General features: G+C 43.9%; 1 protein-coding gene across 2 annotated transcripts in view; it reads right to left on the reverse strand.

Moving 5' to 3' along the window:
* Positions 1–745: 745 nt before the first annotated feature.
* The window catches only part of LOC103050506 (lipase maturation factor 1-like), a 30,031-nt gene continuing 8,421 nt past the window's right edge, over positions 746–22,355 (reverse strand). The window contains exons 2-3 of one of the 2 annotated variants that reach the window (XM_088152782.1): positions 21,406–21,715; positions 746–889 (exon numbers count right to left, since the gene is read on the reverse strand). In XM_088152782.1, coding sequence (XP_088008908.1) covers positions 871–889; positions 21,406–21,715 — 329 coding nt within the window. In that variant the 3' untranslated portion in view covers positions 746–870. Of the gene's footprint in view, positions 890–9,237; positions 9,370–21,405; positions 21,716–22,355 lie in introns of those variants that run through there. The other variant, XM_088152785.1, reaches the window with a different exon arrangement.

Here is a 22,355-nt window from a genome sequence, read left to right on the forward strand (position 1 = left end):
ATTTTGGATACAGCTCTAAAACCTGAAGCCTTTTTAAAGCTTAGATGGCATTTGTAAATCTTGGCCCCCACTTTCCCCATATACATTCCTAAAAATGAAAAGAGCACACATCTCTTAAAAAGACCCCCATGCATGTAGCTACCTTGGGGGGCAAGGAGGGGGACTGCGCCACTGGCCTTGCCTTGGCAGCAAGCTTGTTTGGGTCATCTTCTTTGGTTTGGGGCCAACCCCACGGAAGGGCTGCCTGGGGAAGACCCTCTCTGTATCTCGTCAGCAATGAGCTTTCGGGAACCGCTATTTTTCTGAAATTTAGACCCGTTTTGATGGTTGCCTTCTGTCTGAATAGATGGCCCTAGACAACCTTCTGCCTGGGTGTGCAATTTTCTCCAAACTGGGAGCCACGCTTTCTTTTGCTTTTCAGTCGGCTTCAGGTGCCACGAGGGGAGCGGCAAGGACCCACGCAGGGCCAGCCTTTGCAACCTATGGGGAGGGGGTTAAAGGGAAGCAGGGGGGTTGTAAGCCTTAAGCACTCCAGGGCAGGAATTTTCAAACTTTTTCAGGCCATGGAACCTGTTAGTGAAAAAACAAAAGCAAATTTCCCACAACCTCTGATCAAGAGGCGAAGCTCTAGGGATAGCAAATCGTCTGCATTCGAATGACCCCTTTTTAAAAAGCCTCTTATGAACCCCATCAAGTTCTCATGGAACAGAGTTTGAAAGACCCTGCCCTAGTGGTACTTGGGGACAGCCTTCAAGGTAAGAGGCACGTCTCTCTTTAGAAGGGAAGGGGGGAAAATAGAGTAATTTTAAAATACTACATACCCGAAAAGTGCATGAAAAAAACAACTACTCGAGATGCTCTGAGTTATATTCACTTACCAAAGGAATACCTGCAAAATAAACAGGAGGGAAGGAAGGGTTAGAATACTTTGGAAGATCCAACGTTTTCTGCATGTATTTCTACCTGAGGGGAAACCCCCATCAAGACAGGACAGCAAAGGACTTCTCCAAACTGGGGTTGTTGTTGTTTTGGCCTTCTGGACAACGGTGCTACAAAATTTGGTGGTATTGTTTCCTACCATTTTGTGGCAGGAAACAAACAAAAAATTTTTTTTTTATTTTTATTTATTTATTGGACTTGTCCCCGCCCATCTCCCCACAATGGGGGACTCTGGGCGGCTGAGCCAAAATGGTAGCATAAGACTTAATATAGCTATTTTTTTAAAAAAAGAAAATTCCGATTGAATCCCAGAACCTTGGAAAATACCAGCTTTACCTAGCCCTGCCCATTTCCCACTGTCCCCGCCCCTTACAGCTCTTAGGCTCCTCCCAGAAAAAGTTAAGGGTGTCCACAAAGAGGGTGTTCTCTTTCTCATACCTCTACCAAGGTTCATCTCTACCAAGATGAACTTCTCAGCTGAGCTTTCAATCTTCATTTTGTTTCTAAAACTTTCAAAGACTTAAACATATGTTTAAGTGAGAGAATTACACTGGCACCCGATGCAAGTCCATTCTCCACCCCAAGAACAGAGACTTTGTCCCAAAATGTCTGCAGCAGAAACACAGCCAGGCTCTGAAGTTTGTTGGTGCTGGGGCTTTACTTCAAAAAAAAGAAAAAAAGTCAAGAGTCCACTGGAGTTGGGCAGCCAAAACATTTAAACAAATCATAATAACTTTAAAACATGCCTTCCAGGTTTAAAAGGTTGAGAGGCTGAGGAATGGTTACATCCAACATTTTACAGGTTTGGGGAAATTAAGGAAAGCCCCCCCCCCCGCCCAGGAAAAACTGGCCCAACTATTTTGGGGCTTGTGGGGGTTTTAGAATGAAATAGAAGAATGACCAACAAAGAGATATCCAGACTGATTCACATGTCTGTAAGGACACATTTTGAAACCACAGTCTGGATGAAGCTTCATTTTTAACAGACTTTTTAGCAGTGCCCCCTCCCTTCCTCTCCTTCCTCCGAATTCTCAAAAACCCTTGCAAAAAAGACTTTCTTCTTTGCTTGACATGCCTTTACTTTCAACAACTTCTGTAACATAATGAAGAGTTGCCATGTAATTGACTGACATTCGGTGCTGATATCATTTCACAGGTAATGTTGTGATGACATCTATGGCATGTTCATTCTTGACTGGCTAGGGTCACCCAGGCCACAGTTGAGGAGGAGCAACTCTCCAAAAACAGAACAGTGCCAGAAAACATTTGCTGCCAAGTGGAGAAAAGCAGTGATGTAACAAAACTGTTCAGTCCGATCCCCAACAGCCTCAGGTAATCAAATACCTGGAAAGGTGTCGCCCACCAGGGTTAGAAGGCTGAATGCCCTAATTCCATATAAGGCTATTTCCTATATTTGCAATCACTGAGGAAGGCCACTCCTTGACTAATTAAAACACGTACATTACCTGCATGCAAACTCAGAGACATATGAATAAACGGTCCCAGGTTTGATTTTTAGCATCTTTGGAAGAATTCAGAACAAATTGTGCCTGAAACTTTGCTGGAAGCCAATACAGAGAAAATTAAGTTGGATGGACCCATTGTCTACCAACGGGGCTTCCAACGTTTTTATAACTGGCATCACATAGGATTAGGAAAGAAAAAGTTCAGTGTTCAAGGAATGCAACTAATTTTAATAGACAAAAAGCTACTCGGCTGAACGTATTTCTTTCAATCCACCCATTCAAACTTTGTGGTGAGATGCTAGGCCTCCTTTCCCAGAAGGAAAAAGCCACCCTTCGCTGTCCTCCCTGTGGCTTCTGCAAACTGTCATGCTTGGCAGTGCGGAGAGGGCAGACCATCGAAAACCATCTCATACTGTATGGGTGCTAAAGCAGTATTTGTTGTGACACCACCCGAGGCAGCCTCCGAGGGTGTAAAATGAGTCAGGCTTTGCACCCAGTTTCTTGGACGGAAGTCAGGGGACGGGCAGAGCGGAAGAGGCAGGAGGGGGACTGGCCACGGGGATGCAAATGTCACATGGCTCCAGGAGGCGTTGGAGCTTGGTTAAAAGGAAAGGCCCTAATGCAGTTGCATTCCCTTTCAAGGTAAGCAACGCTGTTGCAAAGGGAGTTCAGAAAGAGCAAGCTGAAGAAATGAAGAGAAAAAGGAAACATTGCAAAAATTAATTTCCACTCTGTCATTCACTCTGCAGTAGCCCTCCATCCCTTTCTGTCCTTGCAAACTACCCTTGACTTCCACCACATCCATTCACTGCTTCATAGGTTGCCTTTTGCTCTTTAAACTTCTGAACTCTTTCTTTTTCAAACTCTTATCTACTCCACCCAACCACAACTTTCTCCATCTTTACTTGACTCATTTGCTTCTTCATCTGTTTGTCTGGTGACTCTTTTTCATCCTCTGTATATGATCAAAGCTTCTCAACACAGCTCCCTTGGACACATACTTTTCTTTCAGTCCTTATTCATTCAGCATCCTTCATTCTTGACTGCTTCTCTTCTGGTTCTTCCACACATCCTTCTTAAGTACCACATTCTCACAACATTCAACTCCCTTTTATGGAACACCTGACATACCCAATTCTCACTTCCATATAACAAAGTATGCAGAAGTTTCATTTCTTTCCACAAATATTTATTCCTTGTAACAAACCACATACTTCCCACAACGCTTCTATCAGCATTTGCACATCTTAAAATTTCTCCATCTATTTCCCCATCATTAATAAACATTCTACCATCACACAAATTTATCTACTTACTCTGGTTTTTCTGCCATTTATACATAACTTACAAGTTCACTCTCTTTTTCCTGTCAATCATAACTACTATGATCTCTGATCACCTGAATTTTCCTCCTTGCATCATTCAGTCTATCTAAAATTCATTGCCAATTATTTAGGCTCTTAGTTAACACAGCATTGTCTACATACAATATTCATATCCCCAACCAACACAATTCTAACATCACAAGATTTCCGTATGCATACTATTTAGTATTTTTCTCCCATCCATCCCAATTTTTGCAGCAATTCCTTTTATGCCTTTTTTCTCTGATGTGCCTCTTTTGTTTCACTGTTCGCCTAGTAACCTCTTTCATACTTCCGATTAGTGTAATTCCACAACTTCTCTGGCGCTCGGTAACATAAATCTTTTCATTCTCTTCCAAACAGCTTTGACACCCACTTTCTTTGCATCCACCTCCCGCTGATTCTGCTGGGAGAGAGTAATCTATTCTTCAAGACTTGTTCATTCATACTTTCTTCACCCTGCAGCCATTCTACTTTCACTCTAGTTTCTTTCCCATCTTCCCTTTTCTTCCTTGTTCAGTTTCTCCCAAGATCCACTCTTGAGGCTAGCAACAAATGGCCTGTCCTACTTTCAGAGCTTCTCATCGCCCTGTACCCTTCACCAGTTCTCTCATCTTTCACTGTAAACAATTAAACTCATAGCACTTTCAGATTTATATCCGTTCCTTTACCATGCATGTATATGTACATATGTATGTATGCGTGCGTGCGTGCGTGTATAGAGAGAGAGACATACTTAAAACTTGCAATCAAACCAAGCAGACATTTTTCTAAGCAGATATTCACCAAACTGTCTCCTGTCTCATTCTTGGGTCTCCAATGGCCCAGATCCTTCCTGCACTCTGTCATGCTGCTCCCATCCATCTTTTTATGTCATCTCATCAGATTTTTTTTCCCGTTTGGGTCACATTCATTCAGAAAATTCCACAATGAACAAAACTGGGTGTTCTTCACTCGGGGACTACCTGCACATAATGTTTTCTTTCCGTTCAAGGCAATGAATAGATACAACGCAAAGATTGACAGATAGACAGGTTATGCCCCAAGGTGCCACAGCTATTATTACTGCCCTTGGCAACTTTCAAAGGTGGCTGTGGGTGGTGGTGGTGTCAAACAGATCAGTGTAGCGAAAGCATTACAATGCAAGCTTGGAGTCTTTTATACTTTGTCATGACATTGCACACACAAAAGGGCAGATCTTGTGCTGCAACACTGCTTTCATCATGTGGACAATCTGCCCATGGGGAAACAACCTGGATGAGGAAAGGAATTTGAAGTCTGCAGGGCAGATCATGGAGCAACCCACAAGATGACCACAACAAACCACTTCCACACTGTGGTCAAGAAACCACCTGTCCGTGGCCATCTGATCACCAGGGTCTCGCTCCTTTTGCTTATTTTTTTCCTGAGATCCTCATCCACAGCCCACTATTGCCTTCTTTAGGCTAAGAATTCAGTTCCACAGACCACAGCACCAGCTCCTTCTCTGCCCCAAATGTCCAGTCCATCTCTTTTGCCCCAAATTAAGAATGCCTGTGTTTACAAAGCCAAGACAGGAATGTTGGAGACGTGGGATGGCTTTCTTACCTGTGTAGAGAAAGGACAAAACCAAAGCCCGTGAGAAGCTACTGGAAGCCCTTTCACTGAATCAAAAATGAAGCGATAAGGTGGTATCAACCTGCTTTGTTATCAAATTTGACTCCCTATTAACCTGGAAGATTGAGTAACATCTCTAGCAGCTGTTTCCAGTTCCTGCTAAGCAGCAGGAGTTCCAGAGTGGTCATGGGGAGGAAAGAGAAGGAAATACATTTACAAGAGGAGTAAATGAAAGCACTTGGTTGGTTTCTACATCCCCTTTATTGTGGTTCCTCATCTTTCAGGAACAGTCCTGTAATTACAAAGATTCACATTTGAGGGCTATTTCTTAGAAGGAGAAAGTTCTCTCCTTTTCTAAAAGTTTTGTGCTGTTTGTTACACGGAAGTCACCATACTTTTTACTCCAGGAAGCATTCAACCAAATTCTCTTTCTGATTTCTCTCAGATCATTTGCGGGTCACTTTCTCCAGGGAACTGGGAAGGAGATGCCTGATCCTGCAGTGGGGGTGTATGCAGTCTCCAGATATATTGACCACCAAGTGCCATCATCCCCACTGGTCATGCTGGCGGGAGATGACGGGAACTGCAAGCTAACACATTTGAAAGGGGCGGGATTGAGGAACCCCACCTTGCATTAAAACTGTTGTCATGGGACAAGGACAGCCCATTAACCAGAGGACATGTCACCTGCACCACCTGTATCCACCCACAGCTCTGGATGATCCACTCTGGAAGTGGTGTTTTCCCTCTTATCCTGCATCCTGCTGGTGGACCACACAGGACGTGTTAATGCACACAGGGGAAGGCAGTTTGAAATGGTATATCCCAAGTCAACAAACTATTTCTACTTATTCTCTGTGGGATCACTCCTTCCATATGGTCCTTGATCTGTTCTATTGTCCTTCAATCCTCTCTTGACTGGCAGGAAGACTGGAGCCCCAGTCTCTGCAGCCACTTTTTTTTAATGGGTTGGTTGAATATCAACCAGTAAACCTAGAGAGTGTGAAATATACTAGCCTGTCCTTGGCTTAATGAGAGTAACTGGAAGTAGAATTGAAAGGAATGGACCTGTGTACTGCTGCCATCTGCCCAGCAGGAAGTTCCCCTCTCCAGTGTCTGCACTTCCAGGAACTGGGGAACTCCTTCTCTTGGCATATTTACAGCTTCCACACTGATACAGCTAAACCTCTTTCTCAGATTCCAGCTCTTCAAGGCCATCTATCCAGCAGGTGCACGTATCAAAACAACCAGTAGATGGCAGCCATGAGATACAAAAGAACACTTTGCTGCCACCTAGAGGTTGATGGGTTGAACAGTCAAACAGTCAACCAAAGTGTTAAGGAATTTAAAAAATTCGATGCAAGAAAGGATTTTTTTTTACATTTTTTTTAAATAGAGTATGGAATAACTAGAGAACTGTACATGCCAGTCATCAGCTTTTCTCAGGGTGGATCAGCAGGAGGGGGCTGGAGCTTCAGCCAAAGGAACTGCCAATCCTGGCCCCTAGAAGAGTGTGCATTAAAGCCATGCGGACAGCTGCCCAGGTGAGACCTGTTCTAAGCATGCAATAAAGGCATGCTGAGGCTGCAGCAAAAGTTAGGGCAGCACGATTTCCTGGGGGGAAGGGGAGGATCACAAAGCAGCTACGTGGCGGTGCCGATGTTAATTTTAATACAGCTTTTCCCCCCCCATCCCATTTTTTAAAACACGCATTGTACGTAATCTAGAGAATTTCTGTTATTAGGCAGGCCATTAAATAAATAAATACATAAGGATATCTCAACACAGATTGGAATGGGAGGGACTTCTGGCTGCCCAGATGTTGCAAAGCCATCACTCCCACCGGCCCTTGGTGTCAGGAGCTGCCGCGACTCTTCCTTCAGAAACACCAGATGCACCACAGAGTTGCAGAGCAGGCGATTCCAATTAGGATCAGGGGAAACATACTGGCGTTTTTTCTCCTACCACTGCTCATTCAGTATGATGAAAAACTTATCTTGCCTCTGAAACGGCTTCCAGGAAAAAGAAAAGAAATCCTGTCAAAGTTCTCCTGGTGATGTTCTTACATTCACCGAGCGAAATGTTTTCCAAGGAGGACAGAGACGTACCGTTTTTCATAGAAAATTCCTCCCTCCGGCCACCTGCACCTAGTTTTCCTCTAGATCCCGGGGAGACTTCACGCCGGAGGGATCTCCCCAGAGCTGCTGTTATTGCAAAGAGGGAAATCTGCCGTGCTGAAAAAATCTGCTTCCCCCAGAGAAATCATTCATGCAATTTCTCTGCCCATCCATTTAATGGGGAACCTGGGAAGGCCAGTGGTCAGCTCCGATCCTCTGCTTTGAATCCCCTGGATGGTGGAGGAGAAAGAGATTGCAGCTATGTAAAACCGTCGCTTATCCTATTATCCTTATCACAAGGAACAGGATCACCAACTTCCCTTTTATCATCATCATCAGGATGACGACGAGCTAAAAGAACATTGAACGCAAGGAGCGAAACCTTAACATCTGAAGCAGGGAATTCTTCATTCTAGCCTGGCGATTTCTTCCCCTTCCGCATCTGATCTTTCACAAGACTAGGACCGAGGCCCAGGATCACTGCAAAGCCATCTCAAGAAGGGGATGATAATTACTCCCTTCTGACATCAGCCATCACTAAGATGTAATTTCGGGAACCAAAAATATGCTTCTGATTAGCCTCGTTAGCTCTGCTTGCATGGCAACGCCGTGACCGTGTCACATGGTATTAATCTGGGCTTCATTAATATGTCGTATCAGCTGCACACAGTGGTCTTTGAAAGCGATACCCCGTGCTTCTCCAGCCCCCCTCCCGCCCCCATATCAGAAAGAGGTGCCAAAATCTGCTTCCTCTACAGGAAGGATGGACCCCCCTGGGATCCTTTAACTTTGAGTTTAGGTTTCTAGAAATCATTCCCTTTTTTCCACTAGGAGGAGAAGGACTGGAGAATGCAACTCAGCGCCTTCTGATAAACAAAGGCATTCCTGGAGTTTATTGCCAAAGAAACAAGCAAATGTAATTTTAAGAAAGAAGCATTATATTGTTGTTTATAATGAAAAGCTGCTTTTTTGAAATAACAAGCTCAATGCAAAATACCTCTGAAAGAAAAGTTAAGCAAACAAACCCCACTTCTAAAACGAAGGGAAGTCAACCTTACCCTTTTTTTTTTTTTAACCCCCAAATATCCTGATCAAGGAAGAACTTTGCATTTTCACTGCCTATGGTTAAACAGGACTGGAGCCCGATGGGATTACCCAAATTTCTCCCGCTAAAATCCAGGCAAGTTGTAATTAACTTGTCTAAGTGTAATTCAACTTAGCTTGCAAAATAGAATCCATAATGAACAAACCAGAACTCCGTTATGGCTTAATACGATGGATTGGTTCAAACAGCATGCAAAGGCATAATGTGGTTTGATCCTGACTTAGTCCACAATGGTTTGTAAGCCCCAGATTAAAGTATCGTACAATCACAGCCAGCAACAGGTTCACTTACATTAACTCTTGGCAATGGCTCTGTAAAGCTGGAGTTTACAATGTCCATGTTATAGAGAAGATGGAAAACAAGCCAGGGTGAGATTTGAACTCAAATATCTTGAATCACAATTCACCCTTTCATTCATCAGCTACTAGGAGATAGATGTATATACTATATACCAAACAGAGATTTGCACAATTCACACAGCACTGATTTCAGTACAATTAACCTCAATCCATTTGAGACACAAGGCTGACTTTCAAACACAGCTTGCTGAGCCCCACTGGATGGCTTATCTTGGGTTGTTTTGTACATGTCAGGGCTTTGGCCCTACCTGAATGGAAAGTAATTTTTTTCCCAAGCGCGAATTCACAAAGTTCTCTTTGCAGGTTTTATTAAGATGACACACTGGTACAAGAATTTCCAGTCTAGAACCAATATGCCAATGTACAGTAGAGTCTCGTTTAACCGACCTTTGCTTATCCGACATTCCGTCTTATCCGACGCCCCTAAAAAAAACACAACACACATAAATCGGCGATGAGAAAAGCGTGCCGCTTGTTTGCGAGCGTGAGTGTACTCTCTTGTTGCTCCTGACGGTGCGGCGCCGCAACGCAAAAATCGATTGCGACAGGCGCAGCGGATCAGTTTTTTTTTTTTTACCGCACTCAACCGTCACTGTGCGTTATCCGACATTTTCGCTTATCCGACATTCTGCCGGCCCGTTTATGTCAGATAAGCAAGACTCAACTGTATCTCCGCATACATTACAGAAAAGATTTGGGAGTCTGAAGCTGGTTGCTCATGTAACGGTTATTTATTAGCCTAACTCTTACAGTATGCAAAGGTGGGTGAACATGCGGTTGCCAAAGCCTATTTTTCCGTGTCTGGCCTCACCCCAAAACTGCCTAAAATTAGTGGCCATTTGTCATCTTGTCATTTCTGACACAAGGAAGCACACAAAAACGATAATGTACAATCTTGAATAAGCTCTGACTGACTGATTACGTACCATCAAGTTGCTGTTGATTTTCAGCAACCAAGCAGATAGACCTTCTCCAGGATAATGTTCCCCCAACATGGCCCTTTAGGTCTTCTCATGGTGCTCCCATCACCACCAATTTAATGGGTGATTAATTGAGTCCATCCATCTTGCTACTGGACATCGTCTCACTCCCAGCATTACAGACTTCTCAAGAGAGCTAGGTCTTTACATAATGTCCAAAATATGATAATTTCAAATAATGTAATTTTAAAAATGAAGAACTCCCCTCCAATCTATCCTGCAAAACCCAGAAAAAATATGGGAAACCCCAGCCTTGCTCTTCTGTGTAATACAATTCAGCCATTTTGTACCATTCTATGGTAGCCACTGGCCCCCTTCCTCAAAATGTTGCCCATACCACCGTACACCTTTCCCAAGTCCTGACACAACAGAAGCTTTCATGCATGGAAGCCCTCTTTTTTCCCCATTTACTTCCACTCTAAGATTTGGAGAGAGATTTGAGAATTCACAGAATTTAAGCAAAAATTTGTCATCCAGCTTTTAAACCATCAGAATTCACTGGAACATTTCGAGAGAGTAACCCAAAAACCTGAACCCATCTCTAGAGAAGGTTTTGCTAGGAGACAAAGTTATTTTTTTTCATGAAAAGAAAAAAAAATGCAATTGTGGCAGATCCCAATAAAAGTATTGCCCTAAAACAAACGTTGGATTTTTTTATTTTCATCCATATTGTTGTTTTCTACTTGATTCAAACATCTAATATTGCCCTAGAATCATAAGAGAAATAAATGGCAATGTTTACAAACTCTTTCCATCTGTGTACTTGTTGAATGTGTTACTTTACAGAGGAGTAATTTTACATTTTAGTCTACCAGTTCTAATTCAGTCTGGTGAAAGCAAGCGTACAGCCAGGTAGATTGTAATGCTCTTGCCAGGAGATCCGCATGCAAACCAAGTCCAGGAAGGCTTCAGACTGCCACTAAATCCTAAGAGAAATTATCATGTGGATCTCCTCCTTTTCTTTTTCTTTTTTATCAGAAGGCATACCCTGTCCTAGTGAAATTATGGGAGGAATTCAGAAAAACCATCCACCCAATTTCTATGCCCCAAAATCTGGCGGAGAATTCTCCAAGACTACTTGTACACAGATCTAGTTTCTTAATTCTCCCAGGCCTCCCAAATTCCAAGGGGAAAAAATGATAATGTATGGATCCCCTTTGTTTCCTTCCATAGGTCTGACTTTTAAATTCAAAGATGAAATATTCTCTTGTGCAATTTAGGCAACTGGCTGTGAGCACCCTTGAACAGCCCCAGCAGTGGGACAGTTCATGGTCAATGTTTTCAAGCTTTCTCCCTTCAGAAAGGTTTGTTTTTTCAATGCCATATTTGAATACCAAGCAGCTAGAATGAAATTCCTCCCCATTTTCCAGATCGTCTTCAGACATGAGGGTCAAGACGTGCAGCTGAGACACCATCAATCCCAGCTTTCCAATCCTGGCTCTCCAGAGGTGTAGATCTCAACTTCCACAATTCCCCAGCCAATGTGGCCAGCGGTCTACAGTGGGGCTTTTCATGCTCTGTTTCACAGAACCACTGGGCTCCATGAGAGACTAAGGGGGGGGAAAGCTGACTTGAATGCAGGCCAGGGGCATCCAGAGCAATTTTCCTAAGGTGCAGAAGAAAGGGTAGGACTTGTCAGCTGACCTTCAGAGGGGTTCCAGAAAATTTTTTTTTTTTAAACTAATGGGTTCTGCTGCCTCAAAAAGTTTGAAAACCCTTGGTCTAGAATTCTAGAGAATCGCTTGGTTTGGGAAGACAGGTCAACCAATTACAGTTGCCTCGCCAGTGGTGGTGTGCACATTTGAAACATTTTGAGCTCAACATACTTCCAGAATCATCCTAACAGCACTGGAACAGCTGTTTTAAATTTGGAATGGGGAGCTTTGAATTCAAAACATTTTGCACACCTCGAATTCAGTATTATGAACATACATAAAGTAAGAAATTGAGATGGCTGCCCCAGAAAATGTGTTTGGTTGATATACATTTTCTATTTGTTTCTTTGTTTGATTCATATACCACCTTTATTTTGTACAACTCAAGATATTTAATGCACCCAGAAAGAAACTGGAAGCCAGCGCAGCTCAGACAGGCAGCCGTGTAATATGGGCACCCGGTATCTGAGGAACCGTCTCGTCCCGGTTGTTTCAGCCCACCCCACTCGGTCCAGGAGAAGGGGCAGGTTGCAGACCCCACCAGTCAAGGAATTTCGATTGGTGGGGTCTAGGCAGAAGGCCTTTTCTGCTGTAGCTCCCGCCCTATGGAACATCTTGCCTCCCGAGGTCCGGTGTGCCCCCTCCCTCATGGCCTTCAGAAAAGGGGTTGAATCCTGGCTCTGCCAGAAGGCCTGGGGGCCGGATGGGGGCTTGCATCTGGCTGGTGGGGTGATGGGGTTGGTTCCCCTGCAGCATCTTGAAGGTTTTAGGCCTAAAAATTACAGAGGGGTTTTAGGACATTTTTAAGGTATGTTTCTATTTTAATTATTTATGGATTTTAGCCATTGTTGAAGGGATTGGTGTTTTTTCCTTTTTGCTATTGTGAGCCGCCCAGAGTCACCCGTTGGGGGAGATGGGCGGCATACAAGTTTAACAATCAATCAATCAATCAATCAATCAATCAATCGTGGAGGGCCTACAGCTGTGTGCACTGCTGCATTTTGGACCAGTTGTGCTTTCCAGATGGTCTTCAAGGGCAGCTTCCTGTAGGATGTGTTGCAGTAATCCAACTGGGAACCAGCCAGGATCGGAGTGACTAGGCTACTAGAGACTCGTGTCTACATCAGCCGCTGCCCCAGAGTGGCACACCCAAAACCATTGATAGCACATCTCTGAGAGGGGACCTCCCTCTGCATCCAACCAGATTACAGTGATATAAACCAGGCTGGCCCTCTCATCCACAGTCACGTTATTTACCGCAGGCCAACCTGGCATTAAGTAGGAACAACCAGAGTCCAGAGCTACCAAAGGTCTGCAGACCAGGTCTTGGGGCCGAGCACAGGGGGTTAGAATTAAATATGGAGGCCCCCTTCTCCAAGAGCAGCCATCCATCTCCTGCCATACTTCCCCATGCCCATCACCACCACAATTTCCTCCCCTGCCCTCTTGCCATCCCACTCCCTCCCTCCCCCAAGCTGAAAGGATCCAGCCAACCAAACACACACAAGCAACAAGGGTTAGATAGGCCCCTACCCAGGTTACTGGAGCTTCAGTAACCCACTTTGCACCACCCCTGAGCAGTGCCTCCAACCCACATCACCCACACTTCAAACCTGTAATGGTATGTGGGAATGATCCTGGGAGACGGGGGGAAGAAAAGCCGCCTAGGGAGCAATCAGAGAAGAGAAGGCATAGTCCGCAGCTGCATAATGGGCAGAGAAGGAACTCAGAAAGGAACCTCCCTGACTTATCAGGCTGTAAAGGGGGCAGCCTGATAAGTTAGACGTCCTTTCATACTTGCAAGATTCTATTAATGTAGCATACAATAAAGTAGAATTAGCTCATCCGTTGGTGTCTCCTGTCTGGTCTACCTGGGAAGGTTGACACCCTGGCCCCAGCCACAAGATGGAGGGTGAAAACAAGGCCACTGCTCTCCTGACTTTCTCCAGCTGATCCGTGGCAGTGCCAGGCTCTGCCGACTTCCTTCCATGCTTCTGAAGCTGAAAAGCCATGTCCTGCCACCACGCCGCTACCACCTCGGTGAGTTCAGGCAGGATGTAGGTGTTCCCCAGCCGCCTACACCGCCACTGTTTCTCATGCCTCTCCCATCAACCTGTGGTATTGCCCAAACCACCACTGATAACCCACCATATCATGGGGGAGCACCTGTAACATCCACACAGCCTCAATAACATACCAAAGACTTAAAAAGGGCAAGCCCACATATCTGCCCTGGTCCATGATGAAACCCTCCCAACCCTCCCTTAAAATTTGAGATATTTCAAGAGGCCTCCCCCCACGAAAGCCCAACCCTTTCTGTTAAAGCAGGGAGCTCTGGGTGGCATTGCCACCTTTGAACAAGGTGCTTCTGGAGCCTCGCTAACAACACGGGTTGAGGTCTGCCCACTCTCCACATATACAGGGGTCACTTGACAAGCCACAGCAAGGTCTCCATTCCGTCACCGCTTCTGCTATCTACTGGGTTATTCTGCCAAAGAGGAAAACCGAGTTCTGGTTTCAATTAACTTTTCTTCTTTTTGCCTTTACAGCAAACCAAAAACGAGAGGTATGGGATTTAATTAAGTCAAAAGTGGCAAGTGGCACTTTTATACCTTTCTTAATTAAAAAGAAAACTTTGCAACCAATAATTACCTTCTCAAGGCAATGGAGGAAAAAACATTTTTTTTGTTTTTTTGGCCCAAAGACCCAAGCCCGCCTCTGGACATTATTCTTTCAACTGCCGGGAAAGGCCAACGGGACTTTATTAAATTAAATCACACCTGTGGGTGGGGGCCCAAAAAAAGCCTGCAACCCCAGCCCCCATCCACTTCCTATGGAAGATCTGGGGGGCACTTACAAGCTTCTGCAGAAGCCCTAGGGACATCACATGTGCCATGTGTCATTTACAAAATCATGTCATGATTCGCCTGACGTTATCTGTCCCCTTTTCCCAGTTGGGGAGGTTGATGGCTACCACCTCAAGAAGAGGTGGCCTGCCTATAACTGCATCCAGTAGAGAGCTCCAACTTACAAACGAAACCCACCAGATTTTGGCTTGCTTCTGCTCGTTCATGGCTTTCCAAACTTAATAGCAAGGGTCCTGTCACATGTGCCTCCAGCTAGCAATTCAAGATGTTCCTCTCCTATAAGCCCTGTCTTCTTTTGACAAGATCACAAAATGGACAATGTTTAGCAGTGTAAATATTTGCTTTCCCTCCAAAACACAAGCAAGAGGGAAAGGGTTACGCATCTTCCAACAAAACAGCCATTCCAACTTTAAAACCCACTTGCTCCTTCCCACAAACCTGCAAACGGGCCTCAACCTTGCAGCCACCAAGGCAAGAATGAATCCATAAAAAGTAGTAAGTACAGCCCCCACAACTACAAAAGGTGCTTACCCATACCTCAGAAATAACTAGACTACAAAGCCTATCACTGCTCATTAGTCACACTGCCTGGACTGCCAAAGTTGAATCCAACTTCACCTGGAAGGCCACCTATTTCCCCGGTCTGGTTGAAATGAGACATATACAAAATGTGTGAGAAATAAAACTGGAAGTTCAGATCTGGTCCCAGTTCCCAAGGAACTTTCCATGGCACAGGTGCATCTCTCACTTTCCCAGAACAGCTGACTTTTCATTATTCTATCCACCAACAAAGAGACTTATTAGAAACATCGGAACAAGTCAATACCATTGAGCAAGATCTTCTATCAAAGTTCATGCAAACTGATAAACTACCTGCCGCCCTCAACAGTATGGTTTCTCTCATCTGTTTGTTTTATACACCACTATAATCAACAAGGGGGAAAAAACCCTACTCTACTGTCCTTGACAGGGCCATCCCATCACCCTCCAAAAGTTCTCTAGATGAATTTGGTTCTAGCGGCTTTCAGAAAGCCATCAGGATAGCTGCTAATATGGCCTCCGATAAAAGGTTACTGGATAAACCTGGGGCCATAACCAAGAAATATTTGGGTGCCAGGTCCCCAATGCCTCCAAATGAGCGACCACTAATAATTTATCTTGAGAAGAACACACTAGATGGGTTGATCCAGTTTCGAGATGGCAGTGCTGGAGATACCTGGAAGCCACGCTTGTTTTTGGCTGGGCTGCTGTGATCTCATGGAAGAAGTCTAAGCATTCTAATGCCTTAGAAACTATTTCAACCATGCAAAGGCCCTTTTATCCCAAAAAAGTTCTAGGCAGCATGCATTAATAGCTCAACAGTTAAAAATGTCCTACTTCTTTAAACCGCCCGTAACAAAAGAACCGCAGCATTAGACACAATGCAGCAGGAGTCAAGCTATTTAAATCAAGCTATTAAAGTCAAGCTATTTAATCAGTGCACTGAAGGGCACTGATTAAAACAGCAGATTTAATTGAAAATGAACACTAAACACCTTTCTGAAAAGGAATTTATTCACCACTTTCTGGAAGTTATTAATGAGGAAGTGAGACAGGTGGTTTGGCAGGGAGTTTCTGAGCTCAAATACAAAGATCAGTTTTGGAAGAAGAAAAATAGTTACAATCCTAAACCCACCCTGTTAAAAGGGTTAACTTGGGCGTTCTTGATTTAGAAATATTTTTAAATATATGCTATTTCCACCTCACATATTTTAAAATATATGCTATTTCCATCCTTTATCCACATATATACAGGTAGTCCTCATTTAATGACCACAATTAGGACTGGAAACTCGGTTGTTAAGCCAAGTGGTTGCTAAATGAAACCACAACTGGGCTTATGATCTTGCTTCAGCTTTCCTTTGCTTTACAGACTTGCAAAGGTTGTAAATATGAGGATTGGTCACTTTTTCATCACTGTTGTAACTGCAAACAGTGGCTAAACAAGGCAGTTGCTAAAAGAGGACTGCCTGTATTCATTATTACCCTATAACAGATAAGCCCATATCAGATAATATAGACCGACCAGCAGAAAATCATAATTCTCTCAGCGATGCAGGACCAGCGTAGAATAAGTAGAGGAATTCATACCACCCCATTTTGCTTCATCACGATTTTTCAAGCTATGTTAGTGTAGTTAGAAATTAATCATTGGCGCATGTCCAACTCATATCCTTGGGAAACCAGATAATAAATTTTACACTGTGCTTCTGCCAGTTGACTTCTGTAATGCTAAACCTCATCACACCCTCTTTTCCATTCCCATTGTTTTAAAACAAATTCCTTTCTCCCTAAACGTGTCCTCTGAGACGTATTCATGGCAGTCCGACTCCTTTCACGCACTAAGTCTCTTTGCTCAAGGAAGCAGCTTGAGTCCTTGTGCTCACTGACAAAAATGTGTGGTTTGCGTAATACCAGGCAGTTGTGGTGGATGGACTCTGAGGCTACAGGCAGAGCACCTGGGGATCCACAGGGCTACAAGATGGACAAATGACGTAACTCTGGGGAAGGCAGTTTCTGGGAAATCTGAAGCCCTTTGCACATCTTGAGCGTTTGCCTTCTCGGGGTCAATGCAGGAAAGGCACTGGGGAATTTTCATATATAGGCAAGACGAAGTAGAAAGAAATACAAAGAAATGTAAACAGTTGCAAGCTCTACTGTAAGGGATGGAGCTTAAAGGAAATGAATGCAACCATCCCAAAAGTGTCTTCCTTTGGACTAGAAAAGATTAAAAAATAAAAACCAAGACAGTTCCTCCAACATCCTCTAGCCAGTTGGAGGAAAGTGGAAAAGAACTGCAGTGAAGTCAACAGTGTTTGGCGTCTGAAATCTCCTACCCCAAAACAAACAGATAGATGGTTTAAAAATTAAAATAAGGGACTTAAAAAGAATAAATTGCTCCTTGCTGGCAGAAATGAAAGGGGGAAACTCCATTTATCTACCTTTGAACTGGCTTCCCATTACTAACTTCATACTGCCCATCCAGTAATTGAAGATTTTGAGTCCAGCAAGGAAGACACACCACATGCTAGAAAACAAAAGGCTTGAGATGTCCAGGTGCACCGATCTGGGTGCCAAGGAAAACCTCTCCAGATGTTTCTGTGTGAAAGCCCATCCCCTCTTGCTTTCCGGTCAGCACATGAGTAGCAAACCAGAATTCCTCCTCTGAAAGGGACGTGGGATAAATTCACAGGAAGAGGAGACCCAAACTGTGTGGACAACTTTAAGCCCTGGCTATTGCTCCTCTACTGTGCAGAAGAGGAGATTCATTCCATTCCCCAAACCTTTCAGAGCCACAGAGGACCTGGATCTCCACAGGCTTGGGTCTCTTTCCATGAGCAGAGTGGGTGGCAGAGTCTAGCCAAAGGGATAGGAACATTGGCGAGATGAATCCAAGATGAGCCCACAAAGGACTGACAAGAGGATCCTGGGAACAGGAGAGCCAGGGTAAACAGAGGAATCAGGAACAGAAACAGCCAGACATTGCTTTAAAAAGAAAAGAAGCAGCGTGTGCACTATGACAGCTAACCAGGAGAAAGACTTCTAGAATAATAGAAAGAGGGAGGATGGGAGGATGGTCATACCTCCCACAATCTGATCTCCTTTGGCAAGAAAGCGTGAAGCCCTGCAGCAAACTAGAAAAGCAAGTAAGCTTTCAGAAGACACACCGAAGTCTCTCCAAAGGCCACTAACCAATTGTGATGTCTAATGTGACAAAAGTGACAAAAATGTGGGGAACAACCATACCAACTCATTCAATTCACACTGAATGTAATGTTTCCTTCAAGTCAGACTTGACTGCTGTTGACTACAGGAACATATCCTCTGAGCCATCCTGGCAACATTATGAAAACATTATGTCATTGCTTCTTAGATGGTTGTTCTGATTTCTCACTCTGGCCCAGAGGTCCCCAAACTTTCTCAGTTCCCCAGGAGTTCCCAAACAGTGAGCTGTGATGCCCCAAAATGCCACAGTGACCTCACTAACAGTTCCATTTATTAAATAGTAAAATATCCTATGGCGCCCCTCTGAGTTTGCTGGGTCACCATGACTCACCATTTGGGAACTGTGGGTCTAGCCTATAACCTGGAATTCCAGGTGGTGACCCAGCCAGGGAATAACCAGGTCTAACCTCGCTTAGCTTTCCAAGGTCAGCTGAGGGCTGCCACCTAGCTGGATGGATCTTCCCAGATACCTCCAGGCAATTTTGGGCTTCCAAGTCAAGACAAATCCTGGGAAAAGGAAATGGCAAATCAGCTGTGTACTGCTGCAAATAAACCTTTTTATTTTATGTGGTTAGCAAGGGCCAGGCTTCACTCAAAGGAGCCTTCACCTTCTTAACCTGCAGATTCAAGAATCAGACACAACTGGCTCAAGAGGATACTCCAAAAGGCCTTTGAAGAAAATAAACATGGTGGGAATTTTTAGCTAGCCTGGCTATGGTGGAAGATAAAATAAAATTAATTTCCCCTAGAACCCACTTCCCAGGTCCAACTTCCATTAGAAAGCAGTTTACAATCTGTACTGGGGGGAAAACTGTGCTACTTCTCACCCCAAACTTCCATTTGCATCGCCCACAACCATCTCTAAGCAACTGACATCGCAGGGTAAACACAACGATGACATGGTCTTGACCCCCTGCTGGGAATCTGAATGTAGAAAAAACAAAATATAACCACAACTGAACAATCTCAGGAACAGGATCCTTTCGAAACCATTCACACAGCCCTTTTATGTATTGTGCCATCACTAAAATGAAGATAAATGGAGAGTGGGGTAAAGCGATATTTCTCCTCCTTGTGTTATCATCACCCTTGATCAAAGTGCCATTAACTCTGGATTATTAAGCCACCGGTTGCCATAAATTACCTGGCAAGTGGGCTAAAACTGACTTCGCCCACTTTGCACAAACAGAGTGGGGAACAGTAACCTCAAGTAATCTTAGCCTAACAATCCAGTCTCAAATATCCAGAGCAATTTCTACAAAACCACAGCGCTAAAGTGAACCATGTGCCTGAAAGGACCTGGTTTTCAAAAGATGCCTTGTGGGAAAGAAAGTTGCAAGCAACAGACTCAGCTTGCACCTCCATTTGGGAAAGTAAGTGTGCCCGGCAGTCAGCAAAGTGAGCATAACGCAATCAGTCAAAGTTCACGAGCTGCCAGATGCCATGAACTGGGAGTTCTCTGGCATCTGGCAGCTCGATGCTCCTACCAGTTCTATGGAACATGGGACCTAGGGCATTTCCCTTCTCCATCAAGGAGAACCGCTCCTACAGGTTCACATTTATAATCTGATTTTTGCAATGCAGAAGGGTGTTTCTTGATTCCCATGCTACAGTGGAAATCCCCATTTTTGTAGGAACCAATACTTGAGAAATGCAGCACCGTCCTTTGATGTTCCAAGCTATAACTTGAAAATCCTTAAATATTGCACCACAACCTTGAATTCTTTGGATCATGGGCATATGGATCATGGGCATATTAAAACTTTTCCACTGAAAACCACCCACTGCCACCTTCTCTCAGGACAATGACTCCTTTTCTTTCCTTCGATGGTGCTGGCAGGTTCCTGAAATGCTTTGCTGTGTTTCCTTTCCAATTCTGCTGCTTGCTCCTTTTAGGACCGGATCAGACAATTGGTCCAGGTCAATAAGCAAACAGGAATTTTGGCACCACAAAATATCTTCAGTGGTGGGCTTAGCCAGTCACAAAGCCCTGGTTTACTGCTCAGGATATTCCTAGGATGCTCACTTGTGTGAGAATTTTGCCACAATGTGACTAGTGGAGGCACAGAAGCTTCCTTGGAAATAAAAATACCCCAGAGGAGTTGCTAGACCAAGAGCCAATGGGGGGCAGTGGGGAAGGTGCTGGGCTAGGAGTGGGGAAACCCAGGTTCAAGTCCCCGCTCAGCCGTGGAAGCTTCCTGGGGGACTTTTGGGCCAGCCCTCCCCACTCAGCCCAAGAGCCAGGGTGATCCAATGGTGAAGCTGCTGGACTAGGAATGAGGAGATCCAGGTTCAAGTCTCTCCTTGGCCATGGAAGCTCCTGGGATGATTTTGGGCCAGCTGGTTCTCTCTCACCCCATATATATTATACAAATAAATTATAATAAATATATTTATTTATATAAATATTTTATATATATATATATATATATATAAATATATAAATATATATATATTTAATTAATTAAATATATTTAATTTAATTAAATATTTAAATATATATAAATATATAAATAAAATATAACCTATGTAGCCACCATCTCTCAGCCCAACCTACTTGATGTGAAAAAAAAAATGGGAGTATTAGGTTGACCACCTCCTGAACACAGAGGGAGGATAAAGCTAATAAATATATAAGTTCTCCTCTATTTTGTTCTATCATTCAGTTTAACTGAAAGGACTTCTCAAGCAGATTCCTTGGTAGAGTGAACTTCCTGCAGGAATGTTCTCCCCAGTGACTGCCACCTCCTTAGCTTCCCAAGAGAAGATCTCAGAAGGAATCTCCAGTAGCATTGCTCTCTCTCCATCAAGGTATGTTCCAGCCTTGAGAAATCACTGGAGAATCTCTCCTTCCCCTGGGAAAAAGATCAGTTAAATGGCCCATATGCCCTGCTCACAAATTGGGTGGGAAACCTGGGCAGCCACTACAACAGCCTGACGGATTTTATGTTTCTTCTGGCTTGCTGGGAGAGGAAGAAGAGGTCCTGGTGGAGAATTTCAAAAGGCCTTTATATCCAGGTTCAGATGGAGACTGGTGCTTTGCAGCCTACCAACTTCCCATTTAATTTAATTCAAAGCAAATCTAAAACAACTAGAGTCAGGCGGGAGGGGAAACCTGGGGTATCCCATCAGAGTAGTTTGTCCACCTCTCCAGGATCCTCAAGCAGAAAAGTAAGAAACACATTGGCTTACCAGATCTGTCCCACGTTAATTAAGGAAAGGTAGATCATCCATACAGCAGCCATGAGAATCATGTTGGCACATCCGGTGACCAGGACGAAAGCTGAGATGGCCAAACCGATGAGAGCGAAGGCATCGAGGATGCTGTTCATGTTGGACCAATCCAAGAACCAGATCAGAGTTGGGGCGTAGCTTAATGTCTCCATGTTGATTCTGCCCTTGAAATAGTGCTTCACATTCTCCAGGTATAGCTTGCATGGCAGAAGCCCTCGATCTCCAATAAGTGCTTTGTTTTGATGGTAGGCAACCAGAAAGGCGACAACTGAAAGGAATATCAACAACAATAATGGTGGGGAGGAATTCAGGAGATTAACATGCAACGCCTGAACAGCAGAACTTCTGTAGCAATCTAGCCATTTTCAAAGTTAAAGGGCAAATTAAAAGCATTGTAGAAGGGCAGAATCTTGTTCAGTTTCCTATTCTGCAGCCTAAGGCAGCCTCCTGAAGTGAAGAAAGCCTTATTTCATGCATAAACCTTCAAATTATTTTATTTATTGCATTTATATCCCAGGTTTCCACAAGGAGCTCAGGAAGGACAATGCAATGCAGGCTTTATTCTGAAAGCTGGAGCTTTCCGAACAAAGTCTCTGAAATAAATGACAATGACAAACGTCAAGTCTGCATCCGAAAGAGGCTGTAAAAATAAGAACTGCTTGGACTTTACAGAAGGAACCTAGTCTTCTGGGAAAATGTTGAATACCCAGAGCAGAAACCAAGGAAGAGGATAGGTCATTTCTGCTCTATGACAGTTCTTATGTATTTAATATACTACACCATTAACTACCAAGGTCTATTCATGATTACAAAAGAATGTAAGATAACATTAACAACAGATATTTAAAGCAAAACTAACAATAAATAGCCTAGAAGGTCAGGCTTCTCAACTCAGTTGCAAAGTCAGC

Source organism: Python bivittatus, unplaced genomic scaffold (assembly GCF_059951505.1).
Source record: "Python bivittatus isolate LINGU-HERP-01145 unplaced genomic scaffold, Pbiv_v1 ctg000030_np1212, whole genome shotgun sequence".
NCBI lineage: Eukaryota > Metazoa > Chordata > Lepidosauria > Squamata > Pythonidae > Python > Python bivittatus.